This window comes from Nyctereutes procyonoides, unplaced genomic scaffold (genome assembly GCF_905146905.1).
Source record: "Nyctereutes procyonoides isolate TBG_1078 unplaced genomic scaffold, NYPRO_anot_genome, whole genome shotgun sequence".
Lineage (NCBI taxonomy): Eukaryota > Metazoa > Chordata > Mammalia > Carnivora > Canidae > Nyctereutes > Nyctereutes procyonoides.
In genome coordinates, this window is record NW_026575023.1 from 3180133 (window position 1) to 3201227 (window position 21095).

Sequence of the window (21095 nt, forward strand, 5' to 3'; positions counted from 1 at the left end):
TGCACTAGTACTTTGAAGTGTGGGGAAAGTACTTGGGAAAAGGACAATGACCTGCCCCCCCCCCCCAGATCCATAGTGAAGTTTCTGACTCCTCATCCATAGTGAAGTCTAAGTTTGGGGGAGAAGATATGGGCGGCCTACTGATAAAAATAATAGCATATACGCATATATAAAGTTGACTTGCAAATATATAATGCATAGGACATACATTTTGAGTGTTTTTTTTCTCTAAAAACCAATTAATATTACTTTACCCTAGTCCTGTTTTTTAAAGTGCATGAGGTCTTTGAAATACAGCAGCCATATGCAGTATTTTTTATTCTTGCCATCACCATGATGCTGTGTTTAGACTGAGGTGCAGAAATGTTAAGCAATTTTTCCAAAGTCACACAGTTGATATACAGTGGACCTGGGATTTAAATCTCAGCAGGTCTGGCAGCTCTGGTGGCTTAGCGGTTTAGCGCTACCTTCGGCCCGGGGTGTGATCATGGAGACCCTGGATCGGGTCTGCATCGAGCTCTCTGCATGGAGCCTGCCTCTCCCTCTGCCTGTGTCTCAACCTCTCTCTGTGTGACTCTCATGAATAGATAAATTAAAAAAAAATCTTTAAAAAAAATCTCTGCAGGTCTTAACCACTATTTTGTATCTTCTCTTTCTAGACATAATAATATAGGAACCTTAGTTCTGTATTTAGCCATGTTGTAACTAGTAGAGCTGGCCAGTGGTGTCCAAGCCACAGCTGTGGGAAGTAGTGACTTCTTCCTCTTTGTTAAGCAGCTTGTATAAAAATAAAATTCAGCAATATTGACATACTTAGGAGCAGGCTCTAAGCAACTAAACTAACCAGAAAACATAAGGTCAGACTGTCAATAAGATAGCAGCAAACTTGTGACAACAACCTTGACTATCTAACTAAGGTTTTCATAAATCCCTAAACCAGAGACACGTTTACGTGGTGACCAATGAAGATTCATAATCACCTAACTAAGAGCTGTCTTAAATGTGAGTTTTGTGTCAACTCATTTCATTGTGGTTTTGCAGAACTGGTACAGTTGGCTGCTGGGTTTGGTACTCTACCTGCGAACCCCTGGTTTCACAAGGCATCTAACTTCTGATGAGGGATGAAAGAGGAAGAAGAGGGGGTTTCTAAGCAACAAGTAGAGGCTAAGACAATACCAAAGCACCATCTGTACTTAAGTGTATTACACTTAACAGTCACTGCTAAGTGACACCCTTCCTAAAATTGTCGGGTGGCATTGTAATAAATAGAATTACTGAAAAAAATAGTGGAAATCTAATGCTGTTTCTTTACGTATGAGTTCATGTTTTTAGCAGATGAACTTTTAAGAATATATCTTTGGTGGCAAATTCTCTATAAATTGCAGATCTGCTCTATTTCTCTGTGTTCTTTTGAGGTCACCACACATAGGATAAGCTGTGTGAGAAGGAAGGTTCTAAGAGAAAGCATCTAAACCTGACAAGAGTCACATTTCAATAACCTAATGGTTTCTTATCCAGGGGAAGCATGTTCAGGTTTTGCTTTTGATCCGTTTGATGTTCTATGCAAATGAACCCTTGGCCTAGATTTATTTTTTTCACAAACATTTCATCCTTTTAGTCCTTCCTATAGGGTCAGGGATACTCTTCTGCCTTGGTCAAACATGTGATAGCAGAGAATTGATGGCCAAGCTTAGCTGTGCCAAGCATTGGCTATACCAGAGAGACACTCATTATCCTGGGCATGAAGGGACATTTGTCTCTACCTTTTAGAAGTTGTCTTTCACAATATTGTTAGGTGACCAAGAATAAGAATTAGATTGTATAATTGTACACCTGAAACTAATATAACGCTGTATGTTAGCTATACTGGAATTAAAAAAAAATAAAAAAAGAATTAGATTGTACTTATGAGTGAGAGAGAGAGAAAGTCCATTAAAAGCCTATGAGGAAGTAGACTTGATGATAAAGAGATTCAAACTCATTTCTGGAATGTAGGAGCCTAGATTCTTGAAATAGCCAAAAGAACTCAGGAAGAAATCACAACCCACAGAACAAGCCATTAAGAGTTTATGGCTGCCTTGTTTTGCAAAGAAATGTTATTTGGGTCCCTGACTACTTTTTTTTTTTTGAACTCTATCATCAAGTAAAGTTTAATTCCAGGAGTACAAGAATGGTATTATATCAAGACATTGATCAAAACATAGACCCTGATTACTTTAACAGTGGTTAAAAGCAGTAATCAATGTATGTGAAATCATATTTAAGAGGGAAGTGTTGTTTTTAATTTTTACAAAAAACACTATATTAAAATTAAAACTTGAAAATCACTCTATACCATACACAAAAAGACTTACCTGAAAATTTAAATGAAGAAGAATCTATACATAAAGACCCAGTTTTGCCTTTTAGCTTCTGATATAAAGTGGTTTCAATCCTATCTCGAAATTTTGCTGCAGTATTTTTAAAACAGGATTTAAACTTCAGCACAGCATGTATTATCACTTTCCCTTGGGCTCGGCTGCAGAATAGAAACAGACAAATAAATGATAATTTTATTACTGGAGCCTTGATCATTCTTAATGGAGTCATTTCATAATTTTGCTAAGCAGAGCTCCTGGCAGCTATTCCACTCTCAGGGGGGGGGTAGAAATGGCACTTTATGTCCATGGTGAACAGTAAAGAGAGTGTGATTTAGACTCAGAGGAACTGTGTTTGTATTCTAGATTCACCATCTGCTAACTCCTTGACTACAGCAGGTGGTTGACATTGTTTGTACTTCAGCAAATTTCTTCATCTCTGTAATGGGGATAATATTATTTACTGGGTTATTGTACACACCACATAAATTAATGTATATGGAGGTATTTTGTAAATGTCAGTGCTGTGCAAAAAATTTATTAGTATATCTATGTATAATAAATCCATGATGGTCTCTAAGAGCACAGGGCCAATAGCACATAACAGAATGAAACTTAACAGGTGAGATCAAAGAATCATTTATTACCTTGGTTTTTTTGTGTGTATGTGTGTGTTTTCATTTGTTTTGCTTTTAAAGATTTTATTTATTTATTCATGAGAAACACAGAGAGAGGCAGAGACACAGGCAGAGGGAGAAGCAGGCTTCTCTCAGGGAGCCTGATGTGGGACTTGATCCCAGGATTCAGGGATCATGCCCTGAGCCTAAGGCAGATGCTCAACCGCTGAGCCACCCAGGTGTCCCCTGGTTTTTGTTTTTTGTTTTTATTTTTGTTTTGGTGGAGGCACAGTTTGCAAGAGTGGGCCAGTTTCTCTCTCATCTGTTGGAAATCATGACTGAGCAAACACCTTAGACTGGATTTATTTTATTTGTAATTCTGACTTGAAGATTCAAGTGTACTATCCAGAAATTTTAAAAGGGGATAACTATTACTGACTTGATGAGATATCTATTCTGCTCTATTCTATGTTTCTGTACTTCCTCCCTTCTTCCCAGGCATTTCTCTATATTTATGCATCTGAAAATCCACAACAACCTCTGAGTATGTGACTCAAGAGAGATCTTGAAAACATCCACTTGCAAACCTTCATAATACCCATGAACAAAAACAGAAGCCATGGCTAAGATCCAAGATTATCTAAGTAATTGCAAAGCTTTATTATTTTAATAATATTTTCCAGGGTAATTCTAGGTAATGGATTAGCTAAGTTTTATATAACCTTTTATTATTTTATGTTTTAGGACATACGTACAGCAGATGCTCTTCCTCTAAGCACTATACATGTATTCTTTTTATTTCCTAGGTACAGTACTCAGCATTTAGTAGTTATATGTCAATTTACTAAGAATTCTCACCTCTTCTGCTTTTACGCAGGTGCAATGCTAGTATTTTCTTATGTTATTTGTAGAGACAAACCCTTTACTTCTCATGGAATAGACAAGGCATATTGTATTGCTCTGTTGATTTTAAAGATTTTGTCAAACCATAGATGTCACTCTGAACTTTTCTCCTGGATGGGATAACAATCTAAAAATAAACTAAATACAACATATGGATTCTTAATCTGACATCATCAGAATCATAGGACCCTCTTTTACACTGAAATCATGAACTAAAAGTTATTTTAATATTACCTTCTCTTGACTCATAAAATAATCTTTAGTTTTATATGACAAATGCATCTAATTCTTTTCCATTGGCAGTTTTCCTTTCCATTCTTGAAGTTTCAGTTCAGTCATTCAGTCATTCATTCACTTAACAAATGTGTATTAGTCCAGGCAATACAGCAGACAGCATTCTAGGTACCAGAGCTACATCCACTACCAGCATATAAGAGCCCAAGGTGCCTGCTCTCATGCTAGTAAGAGAAACAGATAAACAAGAAAATGAAGGTATAAAATAACCTTCAAGGTGTGTTCTATGACGAAGACAGCAATGACTTGAAGGTTGGAGGTGGCAACATTATAGACAGCTTCAGGGAAGGATTCTTTTTTTTCCAAAACTTTTTGTTTAAATTTGATTTGCCAACATATAGTATAACACCCCATGCTCATCCCATCAAGTGCCCTCCTCAGTGCCCATCACCCAGTTACCCCAAACCCTCACCCACCTCTCCTTCCACAACCCTTTGTTTGTTTCCCAGAGTTAGGAGTCTCTCATGGCTTGTCTTTCTCTCTAATTTTTCCCCACTCAGTTTCCCTCCTTCAGTGAAGGCCTCTTTGAAGTGAGGTCCCAATGACAAGGAGTGAGTTGTGAGAACTGAGGGAGAAATCTCCCAGAAAGAAGGAATAGCAAGTACAAAGGCCTTGACCAAGACAGACTTAATATTGTTACCACTTGGGGATTTGGGTCTTGTATTGCCAGATCTTTTTACTTTTCAACACATTCTGAGAATTATGTCTTTTATGTAATATTTCCCAACTTTTACATTAATTAATTAATTAATTAATTTTTAGATTTTATTTATTTATTCGAGATAGTGAAAGAGCAAGCACAAACTTGGGGAGGAGAGGCAGGGGAAAAGGGGGAAGCAGACTCCCCAGTGAGTGGGGAACCCAATATGGGGCTCAATTCCATGACCCTGAGATCATGACCTGAGCTAAAGGCAGATGTTTGAGCCACCCAGGCACCCCCCAACTTTTACATTTAATCCACAAGTCTTTAAGCTAGATTTGGCTACCTATTAGTTTGCTCCCCCCAGATCAGATATTCTGTATATGGCTTTCTTATCTTATCCAGTTTTTCCTATATTGAAATAATCTCCTGACTTTATATTTGTCTTGTGACCTTGTGCCTTCAAATAAAAAACGAAACTTTATATTTCTCTTGTGACCTTGTGCCTTCAAATAAAAAACAAACCCATGCAACCTTTACCTGAAACTCATAATCAATCAGAATTGGTTCTGGTTAAATAATTTTCCAAAAGATCTTGAATATCTTTTTTTTTTTACATTTGAAAATGCTAGTGCTTTTGAAGCCTCAAACTAAAATTTATTTCATCCTTTGAATTTATACCAAGTGAAGATGAGGCATGAAGTGAACAGAATTTTCTGCTCTGTGCTTCTTGGATGATTTTACATACCTTACTTGGACAACATGAGATTTGACATACTGTCTTCTCAATTTGGATCCATGAAATGTTTCATTTATCTGTTCAAAAGTAAAATGAATGGTGACTTATGGTTTTTTTTTAACTTTTAATTTTTCATTGTGGAGAACTCCAAATATACACAATGTCAAAAGAAAGTATGGTGAACCCCATGAACCCATCATTCAGCTTTACCAGTTATCATTAAATGGCTAAACCAGCTTTATTTTATTATTACCGGCATCCTAAGAATTAAATGAACCCTTAATATCACTGAATATATCAAAGTTTGAGAAGAGAAAAGATAGGGGAAAAATAATAAACAGTGAGAGAAAATGGTTCTGAATTAAAAATCATTATTCACATATCCCCACTGAGAAAAATACAGGATTAAGAACTCTAAAGCAAGATAAAAATCAGAATTCAAATCTCAATAGAGGAAATAATGCAGAGAGGAAATAGTGGTGAACAATGAAACCTGAGGAGGGGGTGTGTTCAATGCAATGAATATATAATTTCAATGCTTGCAGTGGAAGCAACCTACTTTAAGAAACATCCTAGTAAGAGTTTAGAGCATCAGATACTATCTCAGCAAAACCTAATCACTAGAAATAGGAGTGGGGGAGGGAAGAGGAAATAAAAGTGTTAAAAAGCCTTTTCAAGAGTAAAGAATGATAAGAGAGGAGAGAACAGAAGTGACAGTCATTAAAAGCCTCTTCTAAGGTTAGGGCTTAGGTAAGAGAAATAACTAACATTTGATGGGGCTAATAATTTCTGTAATACTAGTGGAAAAATAAATGCATCCAATTTTGAGTTCCAGAAAAAATAACTATTAACTAAGTGTGTTGAAATTTCCAAGAAGAAAAAATACAATGAAAAACAATTTAAACCAGCCACAAATAAGGAAAAGAAAGCAAAAACGTAAAATAAATTATTTACTTAAAGGAAACTGCAGAAATAAAATCAAGTATCCTACTTGTTACAATTGATGGGAATAGGTAAAATTTTGTCATTAAAGAATCTATCAGGTTGCATTTGAAAACAAAACCTCGGTATCTGTTATTTATTTATTTAGTTAGTTATTTTTTATAAAGATTTTATTCATTTATTCATGAGAGACACAGAAACACAGGCAGAAACAGGCTCCCTGTGTGGGGAATCTGAGGCAGGACTCGATCCCAGGACCCCTGGATCACGACCTGAACCGAAGGCAGATGCTCAACCACTGAGCCATCCAGGCATCCCAGTATCTGTTATTTAAAAGGATCATACTTGTAAATAAGGCAATGAAAGATTGTTGGAGATGAAGCTGTGGGAAGGAAATACTATCCCATTAATTGAAACCCAGTAATGGAATCCAAAAGTATATCCTAGAATATAACATTTCTGTTATATAACAAGGATGGCATTTTAATTATTGGGATAGGCTGGATTATTTAATAAGTGGTATCAGGTCAACTGGCTACCTATGCCAGAAAGAAAATAAATTTAGGCTCCTACCTTAACCTAAACTACTTCAATATGGATAAAGACTTAAAAGTGGGGTGCAAAAACTTCCTAGGAAATGGAATACATTTCTTTTATGAACTGTGCAAACCATTTCAATCATTTGATCTTAGCCAAAAGGCCAAGAAGCGATGAAACCATCTCAATCAAAACAGAAAATTTAGAAAATCAAAATACTGATTCGAAGGGGCACCTGCTCCCTGATGTTGATAGTAGTATTATCAACAATAGCCAAATTGTGGAAAGAGCCCAAGTGTCCATCAATTGATAAATGGATAAAGAAGATGTGGTATATATATACTGTGCAATATTAATCAGCCACCAAAAGAATAAAATCTTGCTATTTGCAACAACATGGATGGAGCTACAGTGCATTATGCTACTATGTTAGTCAGAGAAAGACAAATACGGTATGATTTCACTCATGTGAATTTAAGAAACAAAATAGATGAAGATAAGAGAAGGAGGAAAAAAGAGAGAAGCAAACCATCAGAGACTCTTAACTATAGAGAAAAAACCTGAGGATTGATGGAGGAGAGGTGGGTGGAAGGATGGCTTAAACGTATGATCAGTATTAAGGAGGGCACTTGTTTTGAGCACTGGTTGTTATACGTTAGTGATGAATCACTATATTCTACTCCTCAAACCAATATTACACTATATGTTAACTAACTAGAATTTAAACGAAAATTTGAAAAAAAAGTTTTAAAAAACTCAGTATACAATATTTATACTGAGTAATTAATTATAGTAGGACTATAATAATTACATAATTATTATATTATAGTAGGACTATAATTTCATTAAAAAATGAAGCTTATTTTTTTATTTTTTTTTACTGGAGTTCAATTTGCAAACATTTAGCATAATACCCAGTGCTCATCCTGCCAAGTGCCCCCCTCAGTGCCCATCACCCAGTCCCCCCAATCCTCCGCCCACCTCCCTTTCCACTACCCCTTGTTCATTTCCCAGAGTTAGGTGTCTCTTATGTTTTGTCACCCTCACTGATGTTTCCACTCATTTTCTCTCCTTTCCCTTTATTCCCTTTCACTAATTTTTATATTCCCCAAATGAATGAGACCATATAATGTTTGTCCTTTTCCAATTGACTTATTTCACTCATCATAATACCTTCCAGTTCCCTCCATGTCGAAGCAAATGGTGGGTATTTGTCGTTTCTAATGGCTGAGTAATATTCCATTGTGTACATAGACCACATCTTCTTTATCCATCATCTTTTGATAGACACTGAGGCTCCTTCTATGGTTTGGCTATTGTGGACATTGCTGCTATAAACATCAGGGTGCAGGTGTTCTGGCATTTCACCGGATCTGTATCTTTGGGGTAAATCCCCAGCAGTGCAACTGCTGGATCATAGGGCAGATCTATTTTTTAACTCTTTGAGGAACCTCCACACAGTTTTCCAGACAGCCATTTCCAGAACTGGCTGCATCAGTTCACATTCCCACCAACAGTGCAAGAGGGTTCCCCTTTCTCCACATCCTCTCCAACATTTATTGTTTCCTGTCTTGTTAACTTTCACCATTCTCACTGGAGTGAGGTGGCATCTCAATGTGGTTTTGACTTGTATTTCCCTGATGGCAAGTGATATGGAACATTTTCTCATGTGCTTGTTGGCCATGCCAATGTCTTCCTCTGTGAAATTTCTGTTCATGTCTTTTGCCCATTTCATGATTGGATTGTTTGTTTCTTTGCTGTTGAGTTTAATAAGTTCTTTATAGATCTTGGATACTAGCCCTTTATCTGATATGATCCTCTCAATAGATGCAGAGAAAGCATTTGACAAAATACAGCAGCCATTCCTGATCAAAACTCTTCAGAGTGTAGGGATAGAGGGAACATTCCTCAGCATCTTAAAAGCCATCTACGAAAAGCCCACAGCAAATATCATTCTCAATGGGGAAACACTGGGAGCCTTTCCCCTATGATCAGGAACATGACAGGGATGTCCACTCTCACCACTGCTATTCAACATAGTACTAGAAGTCCTAGCCTCAGCAATCAGGCAACAAAAAGAAATAAAAGGCATTGAAATTGGCAAAGAAGAAGTCAAACTCTTCTGCTTTGCAGATGACATGATACTGTACATAGAAAACCCAAAAGACTCCACCCCATCTTCTATGCTAGAACTCATACAGCAATTCGACAGTGTGCCAGGATACAAAATCAATGCCCAGAAATCAGTGGCATTTCTATACACTGAGACTGAAGAAAGAGAAATTAAGGAGTCAATCCCATTTACAATTGCACCCAAAAGCATAAGATACCTAGGAATAAACCTAACCAAAGAGGTAAAAGATCTATACCCTAAAAACAACAGAACACTTCTGAAAGAAATTGAGGAAGACACAAAGAGATGGAAAAATATTCTATGCTCATGGATTGGAAGAATTAATATTGTGAAAATGTCTATGCTACCCAGGGCAATGTACATGTTCAATGCAATCCCTATCAAAGTACCATGGACTTTGTTCAGAGAGTTGGAATAAATCATCTTAAGATTTGTGTTGAATACCAATAAAAAATAAATTTATAAAAAAAATTGTGTGGAATCAGAAAAGACCCCGAATAGCCAGGGGAATTTTAAAAAAGAAAACCATAGCTGGAGGCATCACAATGCCAGATTTCAGGTTGTACTACAAAGCTGTGGACATCAAGACAGTGTGGTACTGGCACAAAAACAGACACATAGATCAGTGGAACAGAATAGAGAACCCAGAAGTGGACCCTCAACTTTTTGGTTAACTAATATTCGACAAAGCAGGAAAGACTATCCACTGGAAAAAGACAGTCCCTTCAATAAATGGTGCTGGGAAAATTGGAATCTACATGCAGAAGAATGAAACTAGACCACTCTCTTGCACCATCCACAAAGATAAACTCAAAATGGATGAAAGATCTAAATGTGAGACAAGAATCCATCAAAATGCTAGAGGAGAACACAGGCAACACCCTTTTTGAACTTGGCCACAGCAACTTCTTGCAAGATACATCCACGAAGGCAAGAGAAACAAAAGCAAAAATGAATTATTGGGACTTAATCAAAATAAAAACTTCTGCACAGCAAAAGAAAGAGTCAACAAAACTAAAAGACAACCTACAGAATGGGAGAATATATTTGCAAAAATGAAGCTTATTGTTTGAAATGAAAAAAATAATAAAGTATACATAAGACCATCTAAATAGTGACATGTAAAAAGCACATTTGGAAAGATATTTTCATGCAAAAGAAGTATTAGCATCTGTAATTTACAGAGATTTTTACAAATTGGCAAGGATAAGACTACTGGAATAATGAGGCAAAGGATGTGAATGGGAAATTCACACATGAGAAAGTCCAAATGGCCACCATGCAGAGAAATAGACCTTCAATCTCACTACTGGCCAGTGAAATTCAAATTAAAGTAACAATGATATACATTTATCAGATTAGTACAAAGTAAAAAGTGTATTTTTTGCACCTATTGCTGATGTAGATGTGAAGAGTAAGCAAATACATGACTGGTAGATGTGTGAATTATTTCAACTTTTAGAAAACAATCTGGCAACATTTCTTAAAATAGTCATTTGATGAAGAAATCTTAGTCTATACACCTATCAAATACGCTAAGTATACGGTTGCATGTAAGAGGATTTGTTTTGCAATGTTGGTTATATTAGTCAAAACCTAGAAACAAAATAAATGCCTGTAAGTAGGGGGAGGGTGAAGTATATTATGCTACATCTACACCAAAGAATAGTATGCATTCCTTGACAAGAATAGATTCTACCTTTGTATTGACTTGGAGGGATTTCGATGAGATACTGCTGAGGAAAACAAATAAGTTTTATAAAATTGTGTATAAGGAACTGTCTATGAAAACTTTCAGACTAATGTAGATTTTCTGAAGATCAATAAAAATAACTATGTCACAAAAAGGAGAAGAAAATATTTCTAGAAAGCAATTGGAGGCACTTTTCTAAAAATTTCCAGTTCCAGTTCTGATTTATCTAATTTTAGCATAGTAACAGTTTAGCATTGTTTAACACTCATTTTAATTAATATTTATACAAATCATCCACATATTTAAAATTCTGTCTTTCAAATTGGTTCGCAAATATATAGGAAAATGTTTTATTGGTGGTATTGTTATATTATTAAATTATACTGTTAAATGTATAACAAAGGATTATAAGATGATGTGTTGTTATAATGGCAGGAAAATACTACTTCCACATGACAGATACACCAAAAATGGATGCCAAAGAGATAGTACGTTTGCTAGATAGGTGCTTTCAGATGTGCAGTGAAAGTTGGGTCTATGGTTCTTTCTGCCTTTTAACAGTAACCACCCTCCCCCTATGACTACAGACATCCCGAATATCCAGTATTTCATTCTTCTATTCTTGTTTCTCAACTGTAGAAAAGAAAACTAGCACATCAGTAATTTTGTTAGTTATATTTATATCATTTGAAATATGAATAATAGCTCTGTAATGTTGGTTACATTTTTTTATAAACCTTGCATCTTCTTAATTTCTTCATGGCTAAAGACTTAGTGTACAATCATTTAATACATTAGATATTATTTCGTTTTAAAAATAGCTTAGAGAGTATGGTAATATGGAATTTAGGACCATTGCTGGTATTTTGGTTTTCTGATGTTTTCAGGGGCATAAAATTGTATGAACACTGACAATTTTTACTCAAGCTAAAATATTGTTAACCTATATTGGATGGAACAGGAGTCCTTAATGTTATCCTTCATTTTATTACCTTTAAAAATTATATTTTTCTAATCCTGATTAATTCTATAGATAACCTGTCATTTGAAAGGCTGCCCCAGGGATGCCTGGGTGGCGCAGCGGTTTGGTGCCTGCCTTTGGCCCAGGGCGCGATCCTGGGGACCCGGGATCGAATCCCACATAGGGCTCCCAGTGCGTGGAGCCTGCTTCTCCCTCTGCCTGTGTCTCTGCCTCTCTCTCTCTATCTGTGTGTGACTATCATAAATAAGTAAAAATTAAAAAAAAATATTGAAAGGCTGCCCCAAAGAAAGAATATGCATAAAGGTGCATGCATATGCCTATATCAGGTTCAGGTTAACTCAGTGGAAAATTTATTTGACAGATGACCTGGTTATATAGTGACCAAAGATGCCTCCTGCTCTTGGACACTGTGATAAGTGGTTTGATATATGAGCTTGACTGGCCTGTTTGGTATGGGTAATTTTAGTACCCTATCCATATCAGATATAATTTTGGTCATCTATAATCCAATGCATTATATGTGAAAACCACATAGAGTTTGTTTAAACATTTTTCAATATTTGACTGGCCATGTGAAATTGATGTAATCCGAAATGTGCTCAAGATTTTACATTTGCATGGTCTTTTGCATAGGACAGAAAAATCATAAAGAAGGTGGAAGCAAACTTTCAGTGTTACCCTGAGTAAGTTAACCTTTTAGGACCTCAGTCTCCTCCTATGGAAAATGGGAATTTTGTAAGGATTAAAATAAATAACATACGAAGTACTTAGGGCAGTACTGATCATTAATAAAGCTAATTATTATTGTTGAGGTCTCATTTCACTTGAATTTTTAGAATTTCTATTCACTGTAATTGGGCATCATATCTGCTGAAGAGCTACAAAAAATAAGAAATGGCATAGAGATTTCTTCTTGAGTTGCCCACTGGAAAACCACATGTCTAAAATATGAAAATGTTCCCTATGAAGGCCTAACCTCTGTAGTTAAAAAACTGCCATTCATAGGAAAGCAGCATCTTTCTTTATCCAGTTTATTTCTTCTTTTTAGAGTCAGTCATCATAAGAATTGTTTAATGGAAACCAGAAGAAGAACAGTGTATTATAATAATGATTAATAGGTAAGTTTCATGAATGATTCACAACTCCATTTGGTGATCGTATACCAAAGGAGCACTTATAAATACTTGTACTTATGAATGCTGTGGACATGCTGATAATCATAACACCACAGAGCATCATAAGTGAAAACAGGCATGTAAAAGCAGGACTTTAACACATGTAGAGGAAAAAGTATGAGAAATATCTGGTAGCTGTTTTAATATAGTTGTGTTAAAACTGGGAATGAGGACTGCTAAAGGAGCCTGGAACTAGGTGTCAGGATTGGTGCTAATTGACCAACACGATATGATAATTGATAAAACCAATCATTTTAGAATATTAATTTTGAGGTAAACATCGGTTAATTCATTTGAATGAGTTGATCTAAATTTATAGATGAAAAGATGATTTTCTTAGTTTGGGTATATTTGGAATTATTTTGAAGTTATATATTAACTATTATGCTTTATGATTTATTAAGAATGTTAATGATGTTCTTGTTTTAGATATTTTTAGGCTATTATATTTTAAGGGATTACAGAATAACAGGACTTTTGCTAAGATTATGACATATTTCATATTATGTGATGCTTACAACAATCCTATGATATAGATATATATATAGCTTAAGGTTATATAGCTGGTAAATGGCTAAAATTAGAATTGAACAAGGACTCTGGGTCCAAGGCCTGTTCTTAACCATTGTGTTCTCTAGCTCCCTTGTCATTTCCTTTTTATCATAAAACTAAACTAAAGGTGGGGATTGTCTTCCTCCATTTTCTATATGCTACTTTTAGTATAATGGTAAAAGCATACCAAGATTTTTAAAGACTGAATTTATTATAAACTTGGAGGTAGAGGGATATGATGGAAAGACTATAAGCTTTAATCTGATCGACCTGGATCTGAAGTTGTCCTGTTAGGAATCTGCTCAAGGAAATGGAAGATGGATGATGCCACCACTGCTCTCAGCAGGATTTAGTTTGGTTGGTAAAGTTACTTGAGCTAATTAGAGTATATCTAGAATAAAGGAAGATTATGTCTAAGGGGCAGTCAAGACTTTTCATTAGGTTTTTAGTCTGCTAAAGGTTAACTTAAAGCACACTCTTAAGTAGACATTTAAAACTTGATAAAGATCTTTATTTTGGGCTATATGTCATTTTCTACATTGGACATTCTTCTTCCTTGAAGGACTCCTTAGTTTAGGAACAGAAACTGCATGACTTTCGTCAGGTATCTTGGAGGTAGGATAGATTTTATTTATTTAATTTATTAATGCATTAGAAATATTCATGTCTGTCATGTGTCAGGCTTTTCTTAGGTGTTCTCTAAATATGTCCCTCTTGCATTTTTTTTTCCTGGTCATGTTTTCTAACTAACTTTCTGAAAAGTGCTGACTATCTTAATCGAGAACTTGAAAGGTGATTGTTGGGTTTCTGGCACTTCTAGAAACATAACATTTAAAAGGGCTATGCACAGAAAAAAATGTCAACTTACCAAAGACACTATCTTTTTGTTTAGATCCATATATTCTTGTGAATACGGTTTTTCAAATTTGCTGTCATAGTCAATGTTATTGACTTTAAAGCTGATGTGGTGGTAGAAAGGCGTCTTCTCTGGAAAGGAGGGAAAAGAAAAAAAAAACAGTTATCAATTCATTCATTTTGTAACTATTTTCATTCTTAAGAGGATCATGTGAAATATAAAATTCTAAAGAAATTGCAGATAACTCAACATTTCAATAGTCTTTATTCCTAGTGATTGTTAAACTGACTTTGACAGAGCAATGTTTATTAAATTATAACCCCACCCGAAGGTGTATTTGGAATTTTTAATGTAAAATTTGAATGTGCCAGATTTCAAATTTGAGCCATCTGAAGACAGATATTAAAGTATAGGTAATTATCTTAGGTTTTGTGATCATTACAGTTACATTTAGGAAAATCAGTAGGGTCCTAGTTTTTTTTTTTTTTTTAGGGTCCTAGGTTTTATCATTTATGAAACACCTAGGAAGTGAAAATGAATAAAAGAGAAAGTATAATGAAGCATGACTTGTGAGTACTGCAAATTAAGTAAATAGAATAAAAAGAGAAACTTAAAAATGTACAAAAGTAAAGCAAAGGAAAAAGTTGAGTGTTAAGCTGAACTCTTCTATTTTAATACATCAAATATAGTAGAAATTAAGTTTTTCTTGCAATTTTTCTCAGATCCTGTTGTACCTTTCCATTCTAGAGATTAGAGAACATGATGAGAGGAGAGAGAGAGAGGGAGAAAGAGAGCCAGAGTGTGAGCAAGCTCAAACTCCTTCAAGCAATAGAAGAAGAAGAAGAAGAAGAAGAAGAAGAAGAAGAAGAAGAAGAAGAATGAGGAGGAGGAGGGGGGAAGGGGGAAGGGGAAGGAGAGAAGGAGGGGAGGAGGAGGAGGAGGAAGAGGGAATACTTTCAAACTCATTTTGTGGAGTCAACATTACTCTGATACCAAAGTCAGGTAAGGACACTACATAAAAAGAAGACTATAGATCAATATCCCTGATGAATATGGATGCAAAAATCCTCAACAAAATACTAGCAAACTGAATTTAAGAATACATTGAAAAGATCATACACCATGATCAAATGGGATTTATCCTTGGGATGCTAGGATAGTTCAATATACACAAATCAATAAATGTGATATACCACATTAATAGAAGAAAAATAAAAATCATGATACTCCGATGGATACAGAAAAAGCATTTGACAAAATACAATGTTATTTCATGTCAGAAAAACATTCAACACACAGGGTCTAGAGGAAACATATCTCAACATGATAAAAGCCATATATGCCAAATCATAGCCAACATCATACCTAATGGTGAAAGATTAAAAGCTTTTCTTCTAAGGTCAGTAATAAGACAAAGATGCCCTCTCTCATCACAGCCAGAGCAATCAAGCAAGAGAAAGAAATAAAAGGCATCCAAATTTGAAAGGAAGAAGTAAAATTGTCAATGTGATCTTATATAAAGAAAATCCTATAGATTCCAGCAAAAAATTGTTAGAACTAATCAAGTTCAGTAAAATTGAGGACACAAAATCAACACACAACAAACAGTTGTTCTATACACTAACAATGAAACATGTGAAACAATGTTATGTGTATGGTGCTATATAATAGACATATATGTTATATAATATATATTTTGTTATGTAAGTGTATCAAGTTAGTTCATTGTACACCTCCAGCTTACACAATGTTATGTGTCAATTATGTCTCAATAAAACTGGAAAAAGAAAATTCCAAAGGAATATAGTATTTTTGTTGTTATATATTTTTATTCTTAAATATTTCATAACTTATTTTTCTATTAGAATATTCAGGGTTGAGAATCTAGGACATTGAGGCAGTGTTGGGTTATATTAACTTCTTAGAATACTTAATGAATTTTGAAAGGTAAAGAGGAAAGCTATTGTCTAACTCTGTTATTCCATAAACAGAATGTATAATGGTCCATTGATTGATGCATGGATGAAGAAGATGTGGTATATACATACAATGGGGTATTGTTCAGCCATAAAATAAAAGAATGAAAACTTGCCTTTTGCACTGACATGGATGGAGCTAGAGAGCATTATGCTGAGTGAAATAAATCAGAGGTAAACAAATGCTGTGTGATTTCACTCATATGTACCATTTAGGAAAGAAAACAAACAAGCAAAGGCAAAAAGAGAGAGAAAGGAAAACCAAGAAAGGACCTTGAAGACAAGGAAGGAGAGACTCAAAGTTTGGCCTCACTGCAGGCACTTATTGTTTCTGAATCTCTCCTGAGACAAAGGACACAGACACGTGGATTTTCTTGCATTTCAAGACCCTTCCGTCTGTGGCTGGGGTGGTAGCAGGTTGCGGGTCTGTGCCAAAGCCTTTAAAGGAATATTCTCAAGATGTAGATGTGATTTCTCTACATAATTTCACCTGAGGAAGAAACTTAGAGAAGGAAGAAAAAAGGGCAGAAATGGAAGGTTCTCAGATGAATGTTTTCTGGGTCAGGGGTTGTCTACTTTTCTTCCGGCAAAGCCATGGTTTTAGAATGAGCAGACATTTACTTCTGTACCTCGGGTGTTCCTGTGTAACAAATTTGTTTCAACTATTTTTTTTTTGTAGTTTTTTCATAACAGATTTGAGTAATTGCAATAGAACCTGTAATGGCCCAGCAAGAGGAAAAATATTTACTTTTTTGGCCCTTTACAGGAAAAGTGTGATGATCATGCTGTAGATGCTGAGCACTTTTAGCACAAAGAGTAGGTGAGCTCTAGAAACTGTCTTCCATTACTGCTATTCCTCCATTATGGCACCTGGCCTACTATCTGTCATTAAATACATAGTAGTCACCCAGTGAATGCTTGTTGAACTGAATCTGGGTAGTTTCAGATACTCTTCCTTTTTTTCTTTTTTCTTTCTTTTCCTTCCTTCCTTCCTTCCTTCCTTCCTTCCTTCCTTCCTTCCTTTCTTCTTTCTTTCTTTCTTTCTTTCTTTCTTTCTTTCTTTCTTTCTTTCTTTCTTTCTTTCCTTTCTTTCTTCCTTTCCTCTTCCTCTTCTCCTTCCTTCCTTCCTTCCTTCCTTCCTTCCTTCCTTCCTTCCTTCCTTCTCTCTCTATTCCTTCCTTCCTATCAATCTATTTTATACCTATTTACCCATCTCTTAAAAAGTTTACCAAATAGAAAACACAACATTATCATTATATAGAGTCATGTGAAGCATAAAAATGTAGGTATTCTGGAATGAATGTATGGTGTTTTAGTTTTTCTAGCTGTCTTTATTTAATCAACCACTAGTTTACATGACAGGGTAATTATTGAGAGGATGGCTCACTGCTTTCAGGTTTAGAGTCTGGTGTAGCAAACTAGAAAATCTTTGAATGGTACTGAAATCTTCATTCAAAGGAAGATTATCATAAGACTGCCTCTGTATGATGCCAAAGCATCTGGATTAAACGTAAAATATTTGGTTCATCAGATTGAGATTTGGTTTATTTAATGACAAATATGTAGATTTCTTAAAAGGATCTTTCTGATTCATGTAATGCTTTATTTTATACAAGATATTGTGGCATCAGGTATGTAGTCTTAAGGTGAAAAAATGATATTTATTCATTTATGTATTCATTCATTCATTCATTCATTTACTCATGAGAGGTACAGAGAGAGACAGACAGAGGGAGAAACAGCTCCCTGAGAGGAGCCTGATGCTGAACTTGAGATCCCAGGACCCCACAGATCAGGGCCTGAGCAAAAAGCAGATGCTCAACCACTGAGCCACCCAGGCAGCCCAACCAATGAGTGTTAAAAAGATAAGCCCTATCAAATACTTTACACAGTCTCAGGAGGTTCTAGTCTTGTTCCCAAAGGTTTACTATGACTTGAGAAAACTTACAGTATTAACAAAACTTGCTTATTCTGATGCAGAAGTATTTAATTTGGGCTTTTTTCCTTTTTATTTTTTTTTTAAGATTTTATTTATTTATTCAGGAGAGACACACACACACACACACAGAGAGAGAGAGAGGCAGAGACACAGGCAGAGGGAGAAGCAAGCTCCATGCAGGGAGCCCAACGTGGGACTTGATCCCAGGTCTCCAGGATCATACCCTAGGCTGAAGGCGGCGCTAAACCGCTGAGCCACTGGGGCTGCCCAATTTTTTCTTTTTAGAAATTTTTATAAGTTGCTAAAGCTTACAATTTCTGGGAAATAAATATAAGTAATTCTAGGAGCAAGATTTTAAATATATTAAAACTCATATGAATTTTCATATGGATAGTTTCTTCTAGGCCCACTAAACATCTGCATAAAATATTGCTTTAGTATAAACTGCAAGTGATGATTATACACACAAACACAAATAGGTAGATAGATAAACTTGGTATTTCAAACAAGTATATTTTATTGTATGTAACCATAAAGCAATTTTGTTTTTAAATTCTTTAGTAACAGTGTTCTGGTCACTATAAATCATAAAATGTGCTCTCAATTCAGATATTAAAATACCCAGATCTCTTTTTTAGTCAAAATTTGAACTTGATGTAAAGCTGAGGGTTTTTTTCCTCTCTTTCTAAGCTCTTTACTCAGCTAGTGCTGCTATTCCTCCTTTTCCACTTCATTGACTGGATTTGGACTCCTCTAGGTCCTTACTTGAAAGGTTAAGAATTTGGAATCTAGCTTTAGTGCTCTGGAAACTTAGTATATATTTAAAATCAATTTCTTTCTAGGTTTTACTGAACTTTTCTTAAATTGGATTCTCTCTCAAAGCCCATCTCTCAGCTTATATGAGGGGGAAAACATCTGTTGCTCACATATTGGGGAGGTTGTAGTAGCTTAAAAAATTTATGGTATGCCTATGTCCAAAGATAAACTCTTAAAATACTTTTTCTTCTCTCCAGTGTCTGGCAGTTTTATTATTTGGAGGAAAGGCAGTAGGTTCTGTGTCTATATCTTGAGTGAGCAACTTATTCAAAGATTTATGGGCATTTGCCATACTATGACTCTTGGTCTGGCATTACAATCCACCTAATGATCATGTTCACACAATCTATGTGTAGGAAGGGTGTGTATGGAAGACAAAGTGTAATAGTATAAATAGTTTTTGAGGATATGGCCTCTTTACACCAGTGTATTCAACTCTATTTTTCTCTATGGAAATTATTTTTCCCTTATAAACTGAAATGGTTGCTTACCTAGACAGCTTTTTTTTCTAAATATATTTTTTCCAGAAAATACTATTATGTTCTAAAGCAGTGGTTCCCAATTTATGACCCATGAGTTATACAGAATAGGGGAATGGTGACAGTAGAAGATGATTCTAGGGAAAAATATTTATATATACATAATTCATTATTCTAGATTAAAAAATGATTCTCATACATATATGTATTACAAATTTTCAAACATAGGTAGATATAGTTAATTAAATGCAAGTTAATTTAAAAGGAATTACTAAATTTATAGTTGTCTTTATTTCTTTATTCAACAAAGTAATTATTCTCTTGCAAGAATGTAGAAATTTTTTTTCCTATAAAAAGGCCCTCATTCTTGAAAACATTAGAAAATAGTGTGTTAAAGAAAGTGACAAGGACAGTACACAGCAAATCTGGCCAATGTGCTATTTTTAAGAGAGATTGATCTTGAGGATCCCATAATTTTTTTTGTACTTTATGTAAAATATCTAAAAAATTGTATTTGTACTGACCTTTTAGATTTCATCCCTCAGTAGTAGGGAATATTCTAGGTTTAGTCAGAATTTATGAGAAGAAAATATTGAATGGAGAAAAAATTATAGGTTTTGAAACAAAAAATTTTAGCTTAAAATCCCATATTCTGGGCTTTTATACTTATTTGTTAACTTACTGATAATCTCTTGAGAAAGTTACAAGTTCAGCAATGATAGGGACTGTGGCTTATTCATCAACATATTCCTAGAACCCAAGTCTTTAGCAGGAATTTAAGAAAAGAGTACACCAAATCCTCAGGTCTAGAATACTCTAAGCCGGTGGTCACTAAAGAAGTTTATAGTCAATGTTATTAACCTTAAGAAATTCTCTCTACTAAATAATCTTATCTGACTTCTTTCCTTCCCCCATTTTCAAAATTCCTAATTTTCCCAATAATAGAAGCAATAATTCTGTGCGATTAGAAAGTTAGGCACAGTAAGTACTTACCATAAATGACAAAATAAACAATGAGTCCAATGATTATTGCAACAATGGCCAGCATTAAGATACCCAGGGCAATCTTTCCACATGTTGTGAGTTTCATTTTTGTGTTTGACTCTGTCCCTCTAGGCAGAAAGGAGAGGAGAGCAAGTGTTAATAAGAGCAAGAAATAGGACATTCGCAATAATAAATATGTACTTGATGTGAAGCATAACATAAATTATTTTACATTAATTATAGACTCAATGGACTGCTGAGCCTGGAAAACAACATATAGGACTAGTAAATATAATATTTTTTCTGCTTATTTTTCATTATTCATTATTATTATGAATAATAATGGTAATAGAAAAATCAAAATTCATTCAGTTACCAAATACTTATGGATGTTCTACTATGGACTAGGCATAGTAGTCGGAGCAAAGATCTCTTTCCTTATGGAGATTACATTTTACTGAGGGGAGATAGCAAAGAAGA

At 35.1% G+C, this 21095-nt stretch overlaps 1 protein-coding gene across 1 annotated transcript in view; it reads right to left on the reverse strand.

Annotated features, from left to right (window-relative positions):
* Nucleotides 1–21095, reverse strand: part of LOC129521369 (transmembrane protease serine 11C-like) — a 55768-nt gene that overhangs the window by 27331 nt on the left and 7342 nt on the right. The window contains exons 2-5 of the mRNA XM_055342710.1: nt 20625–20743; nt 14434–14552; nt 5560–5627; nt 2355–2518 (exon numbers count right to left, since the gene is read on the reverse strand). Coding sequence (XP_055198685.1) covers nt 2355–2518; nt 5560–5627; nt 14434–14552; nt 20625–20743 — 470 coding nt within the window. The remainder of the gene's footprint in view (nt 1–2354; nt 2519–5559; nt 5628–14433; nt 14553–20624; nt 20744–21095) is intronic.